The 19511-nt window shown below is 41.9% G+C and overlaps 1 protein-coding gene and 1 long non-coding RNA gene across 7 annotated transcripts in view; one reads left to right on the forward strand and one right to left on the reverse strand.

Moving 5' to 3' along the window:
- LOC122874494 overlaps positions 1 to 19511 on the forward strand; it is a 44677-nt gene that overhangs the window by 5967 nt on the left and 19199 nt on the right. For 2 of the 3 annotated variants that reach the window (XR_006377621.1, XR_006377620.1), the window contains exons 2-3: positions 5438 to 5640; positions 11020 to 11111. This is a non-coding gene — a long non-coding RNA (uncharacterized LOC122874494). Of the gene's footprint in view, positions 1 to 5437; positions 5641 to 11019; positions 11112 to 18893; positions 19121 to 19511 lie in introns of all 3 variants that reach the window. The other variant, XR_006377622.1, reaches the window with a different exon arrangement.
- Positions 1 to 19511, reverse strand: part of nhsb (Nance-Horan syndrome b (congenital cataracts and dental anomalies)) — a 54965-nt gene that overhangs the window by 4529 nt on the left and 30925 nt on the right. Inside the window, exons 1-12 of one of the 4 annotated variants that reach the window (XM_044192405.1) lie at positions 13574 to 13813; positions 7467 to 7619; positions 7242 to 7375; positions 6805 to 6852; positions 6469 to 6513; positions 6279 to 6323; positions 5905 to 5967; positions 5412 to 5604; positions 4892 to 5023; positions 4040 to 4192; positions 447 to 3611; positions 106 to 247 (exon numbers count right to left, since the gene is read on the reverse strand). In XM_044192405.1, coding sequence (XP_044048340.1) covers positions 106 to 247; positions 447 to 3611; positions 4040 to 4192; positions 4892 to 5023; positions 5412 to 5604; positions 5905 to 5967; positions 6279 to 6323; positions 6469 to 6513; positions 6805 to 6852; positions 7242 to 7375; positions 7467 to 7619; positions 13574 to 13622 — 4322 coding nt within the window. In that variant the 5' untranslated portion in view covers positions 13623 to 13813. Of the gene's footprint in view, positions 1 to 105; positions 248 to 446; positions 3612 to 4039; positions 4193 to 4891; positions 5024 to 5411; positions 5605 to 5904; positions 5968 to 6278; positions 6324 to 6468; positions 6514 to 6804; positions 6853 to 7241; positions 7376 to 7466; positions 7620 to 13573; positions 13814 to 19511 lie in introns of those variants that run through there. The other 3 variants (XM_044192377.1, XM_044192387.1, XM_044192396.1) reach the window with 3 other exon arrangements.

The following is a 19511-nucleotide window of genomic DNA, read 5'->3' on the forward strand; positions in this document are numbered from 1 at the left end:
GGATCATCTCTCACATTTGATAAATTGATATACAGTACATGCTGTACATAGACACTGTAGATAGAGAATCAAACAGATTGACCACAAATGCAAAAATTACAGCACCTGTGTATCATGGCAAACAGGTCCTCAGTTGTACGGGTCTTGTTGGGTGATGTGAGAATAATGTCATCATCCACTTTGGTGTCATCCATCAGAGGGGAGAGCGAATTATCACTCGGTGTGGAATCTGCATCACACAACATCCCTATCACATGTCATCTGGTTGTCTGATCATTTAGTATACAATCTGTGAAATAACCGTCCTTTGAACCTTGCCCTCTGTTTACGATTAAAGGTTACTATGTGATTAACCAGTTATTGCTGTTGCATGTTGCTGTGTTGTTTCCTGTAATCTTTACAAAAGAGTACTACTTCTGCCAATTGAATTTAGTTTAAAAGCTTACCTTTACTGAAGTAATCCTCAGTGTCAGGAGTGGTGGAGTCATCTTTGCCCTCCTGTAGCTGCTGCTGATGGGCACTTCTGGTAGCACCTGATGTCACTTCCTCCTCTTCTTCCTGCTCTTCTTGTCCTCCTTTCCTTGCATCGCTGATTAGGTAAGGATGCGATGTCTCCATTGTGGTACCAGGCACTTTGACTGGACTAGCCCAGGGCCCTGAGTCTGAGTGGGATCCCCCAGCAAACTCATATGCTGGGGGTGGAGGGTGATCCAATCGCATGCCTCCTCTGGAACATGCAGCCCTCGGCGGCTCTTTCACCTGCTCTTCTTCTTCCTCCTCCTCCTCGTCATCATCATCATCGTCCTGTGAGAACGAGCGCTCTCCCAAAACCCTAAACTCAGGGTGTGCATGGGCTGAGTGTGTGAGCCCTCTGAACTCTGTGTGTGAGTGGATATGTGTGTGTAGATCCACAGGCGAAGGGTGGGGAGCACGTGGCACGGGCCGATGCAAGGGTGAGCTGTCGTCAGAGAGTTCTGATGACGGGTCCATCCGGGTTCTGAAGGCCGTCATAGCCCAGAAGGTTCCAGGTCCATAGCGGTCCTGTCTGAGTAACAGGCTTTCATAGGATGGAGGCCCATCAGGGTGGCGGCCAGGGGGAGGTGGTTGCAAATGTTCAGGAGAGGAGGTGTGGTCATGCGCTGGGGGTCTTGGAGGTGGTCTGCGAGGAGGGAGAGGCCTAATGTTTATAGGTGGTGGAGCCAGAGTAGAACCACTAGGAGGACATTTGGGTCTTGTAGCGGTCTCTGCTCCACTTGCTGTTTCCTGGTCTATAGTGGTAGCACTTTCTGTAGATTGGCTAACAGAATGGAGCTGCACTGAACGAAGAGCAGATGGAGTTATCGGCAACAGATTGGCGCTGGGAATCGTTGGAGCAGAGTTTAAACCTGGTGGTGGGTTGGTATTTGATGCCTCAGGGACCAACAACTTTGTTCCAGTGGCTAAAACATTTGCAACTCTGTGTTTGCTGTGGTGGAGCGTGTGCATGTGGTGCGTCCGGTGGGATAGCGTGTGTCTGACATAACCACCATGAAGAACATTGAGATCAAGTTGAGAAGGTGGGGGTGGGAAGTCTGGATCTCTCTTATAGACAGAGGAAATGGAAGCTCCATCTCTGGGGAAGTGCTGCAGGGAAGAGAGAGAAGACTTCCTTTCGGGCACTTTGGGCTTTCTCTTGCCAGTTGAGGGCGACAGAGGTCCTGGGAAGAACGCTGCCGAAGATGAGGGCAAGGTTGACGTTGGAGTCTCTGATTGGCTGGAATAGCCACTTGATGGTGAGGCCAGGCCAGCCAGCTTCTCAGGTGACCCAAGTTTGAAGTCTCCAGGTGGGAGAGGTGGACTTGATGCCCTGGTCTCTGGAGCCTGGGCATGGGCCTGGGTTTGGGTTTCTGTGGAGGAGGAAGAGCTGTCTGGTGACTTGATACACTCCATGACAGTAGTGCCTGTGGCTGTGCTTGAGTTGGACATGGATGTGTACTCACCATTGTTGGACTTCAGCTCAGTGTTGTGAAGCCACAGGTCTGCATAGTCAGATTGCACAGCACCTTCATCCTTAAACGAGTGTGTATCTGCAGAGCTGAAGGACATGGGCTCTACTATGTCCACGGTTTCACCTAGTCCCATTCCCCAAGTTCCCAAAGGCTCTGCCACTAGACAAGATGTCTGTAATGGTTCTGGAGCACCTCCAAGCTCTAGCTCCAGTTCCAGCTTCATATCTGTGGAAGACAAGGTAAGCTCTTGTTCACTGACCGTCTTTGGTTGATCCTGATCTGCCTGTGTGTCCGTTCCAACATCAACACTACTACTGTTTTCCTTCAGCGAGGAGGTCCGTTTGGGTGGTGGAGGTTTGACTTTTGGTTTCCTCAGCGGACGAAATGTCCTCCCAAGGGTCATAGTGCCTGCTCTGAAGCCAGCTGAGGGCTGGGGGTAAACTCCATGGGATAGTGGTGCTGCCACAGTGTTGGATTGGCCACAGTCAGGCCCTGGGTCTGCATAGTTATACATGTATCCTCTGTAACTCTGATTACACTCCCCAAAATGCACAGAAGAGGAGTAAAAACCCTCTGTATCAGATGGGTAATGAGAGCCAGGCTCTTTTTCAGTGTTGCTGGTCTTGTTGTCACTGAAACAGGTTTGGTCTTCTAGACCTTGTTTGGAGCTGTACTCCTGGGCTAACCCATGGCTCTGGCTCAGGTTTTGGGTCTGGTCAGGGTCTTGATCTGGAGGGTATGTCCACTCCCCGTCACTGGCCGTACTGACCCCTGCATCGTCTAACTGGTCTGTGGCTGAGGATGTGAACGAGCTTGACCTGTGACCCTGGCCCTGGGGTCTGAGGTCAGAGTGGTATGATGGATCCAGGGAGAATCCCTCATCAATGGCATTGGGCACAGTGTTGAGTGACAGCTCTGAGTCGCAGTGAGATGAGCCTGTCAGTGGTGGAGAAGAGGGCGGGGGGATGGTTTCAGATGTCTGAGAGGGGCAGGTGGAGCTGGAACCACTCCAGTTCCCGCTCGATGACTGGTGGTCCTCCTTGTGGTCCACATGGCTGCCTAGAACTCCTGTTGTAGACACAGAGTGAATAGGGCTGCTGAAAGTATCTGAACTCGATGAGATCTCACAGCTGCCCATGTCAGCCTTGCGGGGCAAGCGAGAACGGCCCCTCTCCATCCAGCTATGCTCTGGGCTCCCTCCTCCTCCAACCCCTCTGTCTCTTTCCCCAGATCGCTGCAACCTTTTTAGGCTTCCAAGTTGCAGTGGCTCAGGGGCTGCCTGGTCATCTGTGCTCTCTTCTTCCTCCTTCATCATCATCATCTTCATTCTTGGACTAGGGCCAGGTGGAATAAAGTCCTCTGCTTCATATGGTGACAACTCCTCGTCTTCGTCATCATCATCATAATTGTCATCGTCATCCTCGTCACTGTCCATCAGACGTCCACCCTCTCGCGGTAGGCTACGAGATCGCAAGCGGCCACCGTGGGCTGCAGCACTGGTGTATGTGGAGTCTGACTGGTCACCCAGGGAAGAAATGTTGCCTGTTGAATGGGACAGAGAGGCAGGGATTCCCTGATGGCCACGTTGAGCTCTGATGCGCCTTCTGGAGGGAGCAGCTGTACCTGAAGAGGGGAAGAGAGAAAGTGGAACGGAGGGAGACATTTCTTAATTCACATGGATGTCAACCATATGGACTACACCAAGTTACCATAAATAAATAATTTGAATTCCATCCAGTTTGATGGATCTGGTTTGAAAATGAAAGTATATTGGTTTGATATTATTGGCAGCCTTCAGATGGTTGTTCCGTTCAAACTTAGCAATGGGAGCTATCTGAGAAGGTGTAGATCCAAACATCATCCTACAAATCATCACAGCAATAACTACAAAGTCAAACAATTTGTAATTTAATTTATAGCAGGAATGACTTAAGCAAACTCCATGTCCTAGTCTGTAGCACAGATACAGTATGGGAGCCTGAGAGACTAAAAGGAACTGCAATAGAGAACCAAATATACTTCCATTCTGCCGTCCATTCTCAGAAACTTACATGCTATAAGGAAATCATCTGTCTGGCAGCCAGAGTCACGAGTGTGATGGAGGCGACCACTGATTGAGAGGTCTTCCTGACAGAGAGATAGTTGGTGCGGGTTGGCATGGATGATCACTGTGCGCTCTCTTGCTACGGGTGATTCATCTGAGTCTGAATGCAAGGAGACAAAGCATGTTGAGAGTCCAAAATATCATGTACAAACCTTTTCTTCAGAGGATATAAAAAAAAAGATAGCCAAACATGGTCTCCATATTGGATGGGGAATCACAAAACAACATGGCTTAAAGGAACATTCTGTGTTGTTTTTTTTTTTTTTTTTTTTACGACATAATCTTATTTTTGTAGTTTTGGTCTTTAGTCCTACAGAGAAGGGTAACATTTTACACAATAGCTTTATTGCTGAGAATTTGATTCATGATCAAATTGTAAACAAATCCACAGCTAAGCCATTTTACTAAAACCATATTACTTATATGCAAAAACAAAGGTGAAAGCGTCTGAAATGTACATGACAATTGTCCATTGCATTATAGACCTGCATGCATGCGTAACTACAGGTAAATAGGTCAAAGTTGAACCAGGAGGTAGCTCACAAGTAGCTAATACAGTTTGGGTAACAGTTTTAGTGGACTGTATTTTTGTCTGCATATGATTGTTGCTGCTCATTTAGCTTGCCCTCATGGACCCATGGCTCTATTAGCAAGGTAACCTCATCCCCGGTTCTTAGCAATTAAATTGGTGAAATATTAATAAAACCAATAGCAACTTTCCAACCCTACAAAATGAAGTCCCATACAGTATAATAACCCTAAATTTTCCACCAATGAGCAGGTGTGCTCTATAACATACCCATGTCGTGTTGTACTCTTTTGGGTATTCCTGTGATAGTCTTCCTCCTCCTCAGCTTCCTTCTCCTCTGAAGAACTGACTGGGAATGGACTAGAGAGCAACGAGCACTTGCTTCCCTGTCAAACCCAACTCCTGCAATAACAACACAGAAGCCATAAGCCATATAAAAAGCTAAAGTGTAATATATATACTATATATATATATATATATATATATATATATATATATATATATATATATATATACACACACAATATATAGACTATTTAATACAGTAGAGGTTAACAATGCTTGCTATGTTGTTTATTTCGAATAATCTTATCTTGCTGCTCATTCTCATATATGGTTAGGATTCCTGGTTTTCATGCAGGCAGTCTGGGTTTGATTCCTGATTTGGGAACAGTTGCTGTTTCATCGTTTGTTAGCACTGTTGCCTCACAATAAGAAGGTTCCTGGTTTGATCCTCACTAGGGCCAACCTTGCTCTTTCTTAATTTTCCTATTTTTCTTCTTTGTCTCACCTGTGACATTGATGGGGATGATACAGGAGGAGATGGCGTGAGAATCAGCAGTCGTCTTCTGATCTGATGGTGGGAGGTTTTCCTTGGACCAGTTCGTCTGTTTATCCTGGGTCGAGGGGGCATTGGGGGCTGAGGCCTTGGCTCTGTGGCCCCCCAGGACCTCACCACCTTCACCTTCCCCTGTCGAGGTAGCCTGGAATAAACAGGCAGCAGCAACGTTATATACATGGTAGGTGCTGATACAGTCCTACAGATTTAATACATAAATTACTTAGTTGGACAGACTAAAATAAATTATTTACAGTGGCGATGTGTAGCATGAAGCAGCCACTATTTTACTATTTCTCTGACATCGGTAGATTTTTAATGGCAAAAACAATACCAAAGGTAGTGTAAAGTGAGGCTATCAGGAAGTAAATACAAAATGAACTACTGAACAACTAATGTAATTAGAGGATAAACAGAAAGTTAATACAACACAAATGCTTGATACCTTTCTACTCCATGGAATGAAGATGCAACCTTCAATAGGGTGAAGTGAGTAAAAGCACTCAAACTATGAACACAAAATACAACAAAAGAAAAACAAAAGAACAGATGACATGACATGAGTAATCCAAAAGATTAAATAATTTTAAATAAAGAGATTAAAGGAAAGGTCAAAAGGTGAAGGATGAATGAGACAAAATCACACAGTCCTATTTGTCACCTCATATCTTAAAACTTTTTTTTGTTGATGTTTTTGTAAAAATCTTGCCCTCATTTAGCCTGTCTTTCATTCACTACATTAAGGAAAACCTGAGTTAAACTTTATGGCAGTAGAAGTCTGGTATAGTTGATAGTTCGTCACTTAAACATCTTTCTTACCTTTCTTTGGATCGTTTGAATATCTGCTTCTCTCCCTGGCCTCTCCTGTGGTAGCAGGAAAACACACACACACATACAAACAATTACTGTTGAGTGTGCAAACACAGGTACAATTGGGGAAGTCTTTTAACTATGAAATTAGAGACGATTTTTTTTAATTTTCTGACCACGTGTCAGTGAATTTTCTTACTTTTCTCTGTATGGTCTGGATCTCTGTTTCTCTCACGGTCCTCTCCTTCAAGAGATTCAAAAAGAAAGAAATGAAGGTAAAGTTAGTATAGTAAAGTACTAAACAGAAGATACCTATAATGTATACCAATATATGGTAAACAGGTGCCAATACAACCACATTATAAAAGAGAAAAAACTTTTTTTTTTTCTGGAATCTAATGTAGTACTGTAGTGCGATGTTACAGGAGTCCCTAGACACACAGCAGTATCTGTACACACAGGTTGATATAACACAAATCTTACAGCAGGTGTCTACATTAACGGGCATGAACACACAGACAAATTTCTGTTTTACCTTCCTGGGTTGATAGTCTAACTCTCGCTCCCTCTCTGCTCTCTCTTGCTGCATGGCAACATCAGAATGAGACATTGTGTCAGTTTATTGTAATACATATTTAATAAGAATCAAAGGTGTCAATAAGCATACGAAAAATGGAAAATGTGTTTCTTTGATGTTCTACTGAATGTGTCTTTAATGTCTTCCTCACTATCCCATATCTCACTCAACATGTACAAGGCAAACTGACAGTTCAGCCAGTTGTTCAGTGGTGACTGTGTTTAAAGTTAACTTAAGTCACGTAAACCCAGAATTTATTGTCCTACAAGTGTGAACTGCTTGATAAGAAATACAATCACATTATATAGTCTTAGCTCTTTAAAGTAAACCATTTCTGGATTGCTTGATTGTGAGATATATCATATTTTCACTTGTGCACTGTGCATCATCCTTACCGCTCGTGCCAGGCGACTCCTTTGTTGCCTGCGGATGGAGTGTGGTGAGGGGAAGGTGGGCATAGGGGGAGCCACTGAGATAGAGATGGTCACCCTGTTTCTCTCCCGACTTGTGGAGCGGTGGCGCTGTTCGTCTGTGAAACCCAAACACACACGAGAACTCACAATCCATGTAATTTGTACACAACATAATGCAAGTGTGCAGACTGGATCAGCCTCTCTCACCTCGGTGCAGGGCTCTGAGACTGAGCTGAGCATTTCTGTGCAGCTCCTCCAGACATGGTGGTCGGGTGCAAGGATGAAACACGTTGTGTTGCTGGTGCCATGGAGCCTGATAGTGAAGTGACAGCTTGCTCTCTATATCCAGGTTTGACACCGCTAAAATGAGAGAGGAGAGAGACAGAACATGTTAATTCTCTATGATGACTCTGGGATTAAAATTCCCAACTGGTCTGCACAGTGTTATTTTATACATTTTATTTAATTCAGTGTTTTGACCAGAACATGTGCATATGTGTGATTCTGTGTATATAGTAGTTGTTAACTTTGGCTTACGGGTGATTTTTGTTTGTTATCATCCAATTAAAGGTAAAGTGTTTTCTTCTGTGTATAAACCGTATAGTGCGCATATTTAAAATCTTGTATCAATAAATGCCTTAGAGCTTGTAAAACTCAGTGTGTGGACTTCTTGTCAATGTATAAAGCAGATTTTTCCCTACCCCTGTTCCAAACTTATAAACCTATGTGTGATTTTATCCAATCAAAGGAACATAAGAACATATCTTTTAACCTTATAGACCCATGGCCATATGACCAACTAGCAAGCCTGGGGGCAAAAAATTTGCATTCTTTCTGCGTTTTCTCTCTTTGCGTCGAGGTATTTTGTTTAAACTAATTTATTTAGCAATGTGCAGAAAATTATATTAAAATTACAATCAAAATCAAATATCGAATACTAAAGATCTTAAAACATTTTGATATAGGACCCCTCTACAAGACAGGGCCTCACGTTTAGGCAAAGATGCGGGATCCACCTTGAGGCCCTTTTTAATTTAATATTAATTATACAAAAGTATTGTCAGTATACTTCAGTATTATAGTAGTTCTAGAAAGAAAATCCCAGAGATGTTATTGTTGCTTTAAGACATCGTTCTTGAAATAGGACATTTGTGTGCCAACATCAGCGTCTTAGTTCTCAGTGCCTGTTCCACTAGCATCAGAGAGAAAAAAGCAATAAGAGAAACTGCAATAAACTGAGATCCAGGCCAGGCTTTACAATTTACCACCAACAGGCAGACGCCTCACACTAGAGACAGTCAACACGTGAAAATACACAAAACAAAGGAAAATAAGGAAAATAACATCATAAGTTGATACACAAAAAAACAATTCAGGAAGTTTGATGTAAGGCATATCACAAACCCCTTTCTATATTAAACATTACATTTAAACACAAGACAAGGCCGTGACACACCAGCAGGTGGCAGCTAAACACACCTCACCAGTGCAACTCTGCATACACCAACAGACCACTGTACATTTCTCACAGTCCTCCATGTTTATTGCCATCACAATTCATTTCCAAAGATTAAAACAGTTGATTTACAGACAAGAAGAGAGAGAGAAAAGGTAATTAGCCATCTCACTTATCTGCTCTTAGAGCCCCTTTAGCTTTTATTATGAATCCTATTTCCCCTCTTTTAACTCATAATTCAAAATGCAAATGCAACGCCACACTGTACATCAGTAGCCAGGCAACCTTTCATTGCTCATCAAGGCTCGTATTTGCCTGCAATTAAATCAGTGAGCTCACATCAGCAGCATTCAGCCACTTTTAAAGGTTAAGGTTAAAGCACAGCAGGCCAGCTTATTCACACTAAAACAATTACACAGTTTTCTGCCCTTAAGACTGCCACAGACAGATAAAGTTATTTTCTTGTTTTGCATATCACACCTTGTGATAGAACATAGCGATTATCCCTTCATTCTCTTCCACTTTGATACTCTTTTTTTCTTGCTCTCTTGCTTCTTCAAATTGTAGTGCTAAGGCTGCATTACTCAGCTAAATGTTCCCTTAAACTCAGATTTAAGGTGAGCACAGAGAAACCTTCCCCCTTCAGCAGATGAATGTGAAAAAAAGGCTTCTAGTGTCAAACTCCACACGTTCATCATTCTGCACAGTGAAGCTCAAACATCAGTGAAGCAGCAATAAGAAAAGCAAAATTTTGGGATTTTAACATGACAGAGGAGTTCAAGGTGGAGGTGGGTCTGCATCAAGGATTGGCTCTGAGCCCCTTCTTGTTTGCTCTGGTGATGGACAGACTGACAGATGAGGTTAGACAGGAATCTCCATGGACTATGATGTTTGCGGTGATGTTTGCATGATTTGTAATGAGAGCAGGGAGGAAAATCTAGAGAGATGGAGGTCTGCTCTGGAAAACAGAGGAATGAAGCTTAGCCGCAGTAAGACAGAATACATGTGTGTCAATGAGAGGGACCCAGGTGGAACGGCGAGGTTACAGGGAGCAGAGGTGAAGAAGGTGCAGGACTTTAAGTACTTAGGGTCAACGGTTCAGAGCAATGGAGACTGTGGAAAAGAGGTGAAGAGGCGAGTGCAAGCAGGTTGGAACGGGTGGAGAAAAGTGTCGGGTGTGTTGTGTGATAAAAGAGTATCAGCAAAAATGAAAGGAAAGGTGTTCAAGACGGTGGTGAGACCAGCGGTGTTGTACAGCTTAGAGACAGTGGCACTGAAGAAAAGACAAGAAGCAGAGCTGGAGGTAGCAGAGCTTAAGATGTTGAGGTTCTCTTTGGGAGTGACGAGGATGGACAGGATCAGGAAAGAGTACATCAGAGGGACAGCTCATGTTAGATGTTTCGGAGATAAAGTCAGAGAGGCCAGATTGAGGTGGTTTGGACATGTTCAGAGGAGAGACTGTGAATATATTGGTAGAAGGATGCTGAGGTTGGAGCTGCCAGGCAGGAGGTCTAGAGGAAGACCAAAGAGGAGAGTTATGGATGTAGTGAGAGAGGACATGAAGTTAATTGGCGTGAGTGAAGAGGATGCAGAGGACAGGGTTAGATGGAGGCACATGATTCGCTGTGGCGACCCCTGAAAGGGAACAGCCGAAAGGAAAAGAAGAAGAACATATACCTATAAAGTCTAGAACTATTGTAGAATACCTGCATAGCTAACAAAACATCAGCAAAGTTCCATTAGATGTAGCTTTAGTGTCCATTGCCAGGCTGCAGCAACAATTTCACCAAACAAACATGTAAAAAATTTGTATTTATCAGACTGGTCCACACAGGGTGTATCTGTGTTTTTCTCTTGATCACTCAGTCCACTATCTCGCCAACTTCCCTCTGGCAGCAACTCACATAGCCCTAAAAAGACTCAGAACAATGCAGTGCTGGATTCAAAGTTAATTATTATATCTCAGAGAATCAACCAGGAATACAAATAATTTCCCCAAATAAATGATCAGTAGCAAAATCAAAATGTTTGTATTCAGCATCTTTTAGAGTTTCACCTCTCTTCCCTAACTGCATTGTCCCGCTCCTGCCTTGCTCTTGCTGTCCTGCACCTCTTCTTCCTCATCTGCATCCAATTGTAATTAAGCTTATGTTGGGAGTTACCCATCGCTAACATCCAGGACCAGTCAAGACATGGCTGAGCACACATACACACTCATCTAATGCACACTCTGTCTCTCCCATCATCCCTCTCCTTCTTACTGTATTCCTCCATCTCTGTTTCCCCTCATCCTGAAATCTGCAGGTGCAGTGTCAGCAACTTGCAGTGTCATCATCAGGACTTGCATGCCAACAGCACCAAGAGAGGAGAGGAGAGGGAGTAGAGTAAAAAAGAAGGTAGAAAACACTATGTAACAAAGAAATGCAGCAATTCACAGGGTCCAAACATTCTAAAAACACATTAAACAGAAGTAATGCAAATGTTTATGGTTAAGTTGTGTATGAACTTTGATGCAATTTGGATTTTGTGCTTAAAAATGTTTGATTAAGGGCTGGATCTAATAAGAGAGAAGCACTAATCAACAGGACTTTTTAGATTCACATTAACAATAGATAAGAATGCACTAGGAATGATAAACATCTGTCTCTATCTTTAGAAAAAAAAGATATTTAAGAGGATGAAACAAAATCTTGTTATAAATACTTGTAGATTGAAAAGAGGAAGAAAAGAGAGACATCAACAGAATTACTGAACAGTTTAAATAAGAGATGGTGAGAAACAGGATGGATTAATGGGTAGAGAAAATGGAAGAAATGTATTATACAGTATATCAACTAAGCTAGAATTTACAATATGTTGTGTGCCCCCTTTGAATCATCATCGAAGTTCAACCTGACCCTAGATACACAAGCATAGAAAATTCACTGGTAACATAGCATAGGAAAACATATAGCCAAATCTTATTTCCAACAAAGGGGCTTCATATGAATTTTGAGACAGAACATATCAAATCAGTCACCGGGAGTTATAAGTATTTGAAATTTGAAGTTTTATGTAGTGTCAGGAGAGCCATCTCAGCTAACAACTGTCAATGCCAATGCAACGGTTTTAAATGTGTGATGTACAGTAGGTGAGTTATTGGCTAAAATGTAAAAGGTTTTTTTATGGCGCCACTTCAGCCTCATCTGGCTAATGGGTCTATTTTTCATTACCTTAGAAGTAGATGAGTTTTTTTAAACATATCTGGAAGGCTTGACTGATGTGGGCTTTATGGCTTGTGTGATCCACAAAGTTTTAGGGAAGTAGAGAAAGAAGAAAGACATTAAGAACAATAATAAATAGAAAAAAATCATAACAATAACTAGAAGATTCCATCATGTTGTGCTTACACCATGAACATGGTAAATAAAATTATGTTATGAGGGTCAGTAACAGACCAGAGCAAACCAGTGAACAGCTCCGGCTCTTGTTATGCACAGAGGACTTGCGTTAGTGTGAGAAAGAGAACCGTGCCAACAAACTATAAAAAACATCATAACTAGGCACAATCATCCATGACATTTGCAATGACAGCACTAACTCTCCACATGCCACAGCTTTAATGTTGCACATGCTCTCTTTCTGGTACAGCTATATGATTTTGTATCCTTCTCTGTCTCTTGCTCTCTGGCCAAGATGTGTGTGAATGTAAGTCATTAGTAGAGAATGTATTAGGGTGTATCTGGGTCAGGCAGCACACTCCCTATGGCAGTAGCTGCAGAATCTTGTCATAGTAGACAGCTGTTATATAAGAAACACTAGCTAGCCAGTTCTGCAGAGGAAAAACTGTGCACTGTTAGCAAGTTAACATCCACTTGCACATTAACTGTTTAACGTACAGTTTCCCCCCTTAACTAGCTTTAAGGTTGTCAAAATGATCTTATTCCACACTGTCTGACAGTGTTATGTATTCTGTATCATCTTGTTAACTCTTCATTGAAGCTATATGATGGTTAAAGATCTGCAACTAACAATTGTTTTCATGATCGATTAATCTACCAATTATTTTCCTGATTAAGCGATCAATAGTTGGTCAATACAATGGCACAAAATAGGGATAAAAGCCCATCACAAGTTCTCACAACACAAGGCGACGTCTTAAAATGTCTTTTTTTGGCCGACCAGCTGTCCAAAACCAAAATAGATTCAGTTTACTATTAGAAGACTAAGAAACCAGAAAATATTCTCATGAGAGGGTGTAGCCAGTAAATTCTTGCCATTTTTGCTTAAGAAACGCTAAATAAATAATGAAACAATTCAAAAATTACAAACTGATTAATCGGTTATCAAAATGTTTGCCGATTCATTTTATGTCCATTAAATGAATAATAATTTCAGCTCTAGATGTTTACATTGTGAAATGAAATATTCAAACTATGAGTGAAACATTAAATCTCAAGACTTTATTTTACGGATGCACCGTTTCATCAAATGAAAATATACTAGATGAATGTGCATCATTTTAGACATTTTTTTTAATTCAACCTGACATATTTGATATCTTTGGAAACTTTGGGATTGTGTTGGACACTTTTCATGACACATAATTGAAGTCATTATAAAACAACCTCATGCCCACAACACTGTAGTGTGCACAATATTGAAACGACATTGACTGTTGTGATTAAATCTAGCACAATGTAATACAGACAGAATGATAACTGTTTTTCCTGGTAGATGACAGTGAGCTGATATAACATCGCCACAGTGTAACATCATCACAGTGACACTATAGTCACATTTCTGTCTTAATTACAGTGTAAATAATGATAACAGGAACTAAACGAGTAACAGGTTTTAAGGGACACACGGACAGTACCTTTGGATCGCACAGGAACGCAGCCTAGACCGAGACAAGCCAAAGCCATGGTCAGCAGCTGTCTACTCTCTCTTCTTCTTTTCCTCTATTTTGTCTTCCTCTGTTGCTCCTCCCTCTCTCCTGCAGACTCTTTTTCATCTGTCTCTCAATAACGCCACCTTATTTACTCCTGCAGACCTTTCAAAAACATTCCTGTGCAAGTCCAGCATCCAGACTAGTAACATCTGCAGACACAGACCCTCCCCCTCCACCTCCTCACCCACCCACCTGCTGTCCCTGCTCTCTCCTCCCTTCAGCTGACCCAACACGTCACTGAAAAGAAATAGTTCTTCTTTGTCCTCATGATATGTGGACGTTTCACTTTGGCCTTGTCGAGAACTACATTGCACTCACGAGGAATGATGCACCTACGCTTCATCAAAAAGTCAAACACTTCTCTGTCCCATCTCTGTCGTCTCTATGAGTCACCCCCGTCTGCTTGTGTCAGATGGTAGGATCCTGCCTGCGCATGGCCTGTCCCTGACCATAATCTCTTTATGATGCAGTAATATGTGTGTGTGTGTGTTTGGGGGGGGGTTCAACCACAAAGTATGAATGTATTAATTCACCACATGCTGGGAATATGTATCACGTGTTCAATCCTTCTTTTGCTCCCACCAAAGAGTAATGATCTAAGGGTGTGTGTGTCAGAACACCTGACTTTGTGTTGGCTTAATTTTTATAGTCAAATAATCGATGAACGTTAAAACAATGAGGCAGAAATTGGACATTTCAGGCCATAATTTGAAAAGATGAAAGAAAATTATTCTCAGTATCATTCATTGTCCTTATCAAGGAAACTTTGTCTTTGTCTACACTGATTGTGAAGAGTCAACATACCCATGTGGTTGCGAAATAAACAGTATGACACACACACACACACACACACACAAACAGAGACAGAGAGAGTGTACGAGCACCCTGCCCGGTAATCTGCTGTAATCTGGAGCTCTGGCAGTTCACTGACTTTGGAGTAGAGCTGGCGGAGCTGGCAGTCTGCTCGAAGAGCTTTCAGCCTCCCGCCGGGACTGACAGAGACACACCGAAAATATCTGCACACATGTGAACCCACCACGTGTCTGCACACACTTCACTGCAGTGGTCAACATCATCACAAACATAGTAGAACAAGGTCGTGAATATTAAATGTATGACTGTTTATTGTGGCTTGCCTCAGTTATTTACAGCAGTTTCTCTAAACAGGACTGCTGGGAGGCCTTTAATCGCTCATCATCCCTGGGGTTGTTTGTCAGTTGTGGTGTTGAGTGATCTCTGAAACATCAGGGCCGGATCACAGACCTTTCAACCGCATATGAGCTGCATTGTAACCTGAGCTTTTTGGATAGGGCCCTAATGGCTTGTCCTGCATGAGGAACTTAGGCTAAATCACTTTGTGTCATCTTTTAAGTAACACACTTTTACAGACCTGTCTTTATGTAGGGATCATGCCCAATTATTTTGTAGATTTCAGTTTGATCTCTCTTGGTTTGGTGCTTATGAACCATTCCTCTATTTATCTCCTCTTCTATTTATCTCTATATTTGTCTCTCTCCTCCTTCCCCACAAAATGAATAAATCATACTGCCCCCATTCCCTTTTCCCATCCCTTTTTCCCCAGCTGCACACCTGCACTATTGTTCCCTCTCCCGCCTCAATCCCTCTGTTCTGCCCCTCTGACCTGCACAAAATTCATGTTATAACAAGTGTGTGTGACTGTGTGCACATTTCTATAAGAGGCCTATCTGTAATGGCTAGCAGAGGTGAGTCACATTGTCTGACAATAAAACCAAAAGTCTTATTTATAGCAACCACCACGTCACAGTGAGCCCGATGAGCCAGAGAAAATATCAACAACATAACAGCAGGTTAAATGTTCATGGGATTATTTCCTGGCTCTGCACACACTGTTTACCCAATATTAACAGACTCCACTGAAAGTGCTCCTGTACTGCCCCTTAGTGGCACAGCATGAACACTACACAGAGTCAGAGACAACGTATGTGTGGGCTGAAAGGTACCTCACTGAAGTGCTCGGTGGATTTGTGAGTGCTGCCATATGTTTATCATATAGTTTCTATATGTAGAACTCAAAGAAGGCAACTGAAAAATCAACCAAAGTGTGCATACTGTAGTAAACATCTTGATAGAGAAAATAAGGTCACTATTCTATGGAACAAAACAACATTTTCATAATTAATGGCTGGAAATGCTGCACTGCCATTCTAGTAGACCACTCATCCATTCTCCCTTTTCCGTTAAAGGAATAGTTTGACATTTTGGGTTAGATGAGACAATCGATATCACTCTCATGTCATGCACCTACACATTTTTAAATCTCACTATAGCAGTACGTTGTATCTCATTTGTTTAACTTTGGAGTGAGGCAGGCTAGCTTTCTCCCCTGCCTCCAGTCTTTATGTTAAGCTAAGCTAATTGCCTACTGGCTGCAGCTCCATACCCTAAGAAATAATTCAACATTTTGGAAAAAAGGCTTAGAGTTAAATGAAAAGATTGATACCATGCTCATATCTGTACAGTAATTATGCTGCCAGCAGCTGGTTAGCTTAGCTTAGCACAAAGACTGGAAACAGGGGCAAACAGCTAGCCTGGCTCTATCCACAGACTGGCCAAGAAATGTCTGTCACATATTCCTCTGTAACACCACAACGTGTTGTTTTTACACTTCAGTTTTTCTACTGAAGTGTTATCACGATACAACATGTATAACAATATTGTGTGGTGTAAACAAGATATAACATGTTAATTAGTGAGCTTTAGAGGTCTTGGTAGGTGGATTTGGAACTTTGGACAGTGCCACACTAGCTCCCTCTGTTCCCCCTGTTTCCAGTCTTTAGGCTAAGCTAAGTAACCGGCTGTTGGCTGTAGCTTCATATTTACCGTACAGACATGAGAGTGGTTTCAATTGTCTCGTATAATTCTCTGCAAGATGGCGAATAAACGCATTTCCCAAAATGTCAAACTATTCCTTTAACACACAGACGTGCGAGTGGTTTCGACTTTCTCATTTCAATCACGGAAAGAAAGAGAATATGTGTATTTACCAAGATGTGGACGTATTTGTTAAGTCAAGTCAATTTTACTTTTATAGCCCAGATTCACAGATTTGTCTCAGAGGACTTTACAATAGGAACAACACACAAAACCCTCTATCCTTAGATCCTCATTTCAGATAAAGAAAAACAAAAGAAAAATATTTCGCAGCTGTTGGAGTTTAAAGCCTATATATTTTACACATCAATTTGAGACACAAAAACAGAACAAGTCAAAATCCCAAAACACGTTTCTGTCAGTGGACACATAGTTGCTGAGAAAAGCAGCAGCAGGAGATCAATTATTTATCATCTCATGTTGTTGTATAGGGCCTCCGCTCCTTGCATAAACTTTGTGAGGCTTCTGTATTTCCCCAATCCTTATCAATATTGCAGTATTGTACCTAAAGAGGCAGTAATCAGGGAAGGAAATATGGAGAGAATATAATGTAGTCTAAACTACAGGGGAAATGTTTGTATTCTATTCTCTTTGGTCCATAGTAATCCCTGTGTCTTTTATGTATTAGTTTGGAAATATTAGCATGAATTTATGCACACACCAGCGCGCACATTAGCATGAATTTACGCACACACCAGCGCGTGCGTGCACACACACACACACACACACACACACACACACACACACACACACACACACACAAACACACACAATGTCAGTCACATACAGTGTCTGATGTACCAGAGGGGTCACCTGTGGTCTTTGGGTTTGGATTAAATGTTATCCCTGGTAAGTGACACCCTGTACATTCGTCTGCTTGCATAAGTTACTTAGCATGGATTTTAGTGAGTAACCCTGATGGCTAGAATAGAACAAACAAATCCTTTGGTTCTTTCTGTTTTTAGCTTCCCTAACTGCTTGATCACAAATCAGATAAAGAAGAAGCAGAAAACTATTGAATAATTCTTAGGAAAGAAAAAGAAATCTGACAAATGAGATATAGTGATACGTTTGTTTGGTAGAAATATGTTTTGTTTTCCTGTCCCACACATTATCTCCTGACCAGTATAATTATCTTGATTACAGATACAGAACATTGACCAGCAGAGCTTCATTTAAAGGATAAATCTGGTGATATTCTATATTTTTCCTATTTTGTCAATGAATACCATGACAAAATGATTGATCCTACTCACAAGTATTGTCTCTGTAGCCAAAGCCTGATAGCTTATTCCTCTGTGACATTGAGCTCCATTGTTGCCCAATTTAATACTATTAAAAACACATCAATGAGCCAACATGTTCCTTCATTATGATGAACACAGGCACTGTTTATTTTGAGTCAATCCCACATACACCATCCTACTGACATAAATACTCACTAGCATATATTAATATATAGCTGAAAATAGTCCCCAACAAATGCACTATTTACTCTTTTACAAAAAACCACAGTGCCCAGCTGTTTTAGGAAATTACTGAACCTTTTTAAAAAATAGAATTATATATTTGTGAGCCATTTTTAAAGATTCACGTCTTCAGTAGGAATGAATGGGCTTGGGGCTGAGAGCCACACACAGAGTAGGGACATAACTAAGTATTGACAAACAGACTAACACACTTTTCATGGGATTTGTTGCCAATAACAAAAATACAGAATAATGCCTGTGTTATAAAACAACATACTTCTCACCTAACTATAACACAACTCCACATAAAGTAGTCTAAAGCAGTTTAGTTTACTGCACTATAGTAGGCGTCTTGTTGTCATCTCCCTCTATATAACTTCTGATATCATCTCTGTATAGACGAGCGGCAGGAGGGTGGGAATAAACGCCGCTATCATGCCAACTATGATGGTGGCAGTGTGTGTGTGTGTGTGTTTTCATATTGTTCTCTGTGTGTGCTTGTCAAACAGACTTTAGCCAGCATTATTCTGTGCCACTGTGTGTGTGTGTGTGTGTGTTTGCGAATGCTTCAGCCATGTTGGTGGAATGGCACGAGACAAGCCATCGCCCATGTTATTTTTAACTGCGTGTCTCCATGGAAACCAGCACATATGCAGGGAGGGGGTGATCTCCTGCTGTGCATGTGTTGAGGAAGACTCCTCCCGCTGGTCATAGTGTGAATGGATGTGTGTGTGTGTATACAGGTACATGCATGTCTGTGTTTGTTGTTTCTAATTTGTTAATCCAGCGTTTCAAATTAAAAGCATATAGTTTTACATTATTATGGTACAGTTTCTGACCTTTGTGTCTGTGTGTGTGTGCAGACATGTCACATCTGAGAGCCCAAGAGAGCGACAGACAGTGATATATAGAGAGGGAGACAGGGGGAGAAGGGAAGGGAGGGGAAAGGGCTTCTGAGGCAACTGAGGAAACACCAATGTGCTGTACCTGAGAACAGGAGGGGTCTGCTGTTGCTACCTCAACCTGAAATAACCCAAGTGAGGCTGTGAGTTCACTACCAAATGTCACCTGTCTTGTCTCCTACATGCAGGTGAGTTGTGACTTAGCTATCGTTTTATAAACTGTGAATTACTGATCTGCTTTTATCTACTTTCCTTAAAATATAACAGCACCGAAACCACCTTTTAAGAACTTATAGCTGTAGTGACACGGTAATGTAATTTGTAGTGAACAGTAGATAATTCTCACTCCAGGAAAAAAAAAAAATCAACTGGATGCAGTTATTTTGGTCCTGTGTGCCTGGCATCATCAATACTGACTCTTCATTATTTATAATTAATGGATCAATGAGCCTACAGTGACTAAGATGTTCTTCTGTTGTTGGGTTGTGGGGGAGGCTTATGTTGGGTGAGGACATTTTTCTATAGCTTTAGAAGCCATCCAACAGTTATCAACTGAGTGAACGCAGTCGTTTCTATGGA

The sequence above is a fragment of the Siniperca chuatsi genome, linkage group LG1 (genome assembly GCF_020085105.1).
Source record: "Siniperca chuatsi isolate FFG_IHB_CAS linkage group LG1, ASM2008510v1, whole genome shotgun sequence".
Lineage (NCBI taxonomy): Eukaryota > Metazoa > Chordata > Actinopteri > Centrarchiformes > Sinipercidae > Siniperca > Siniperca chuatsi.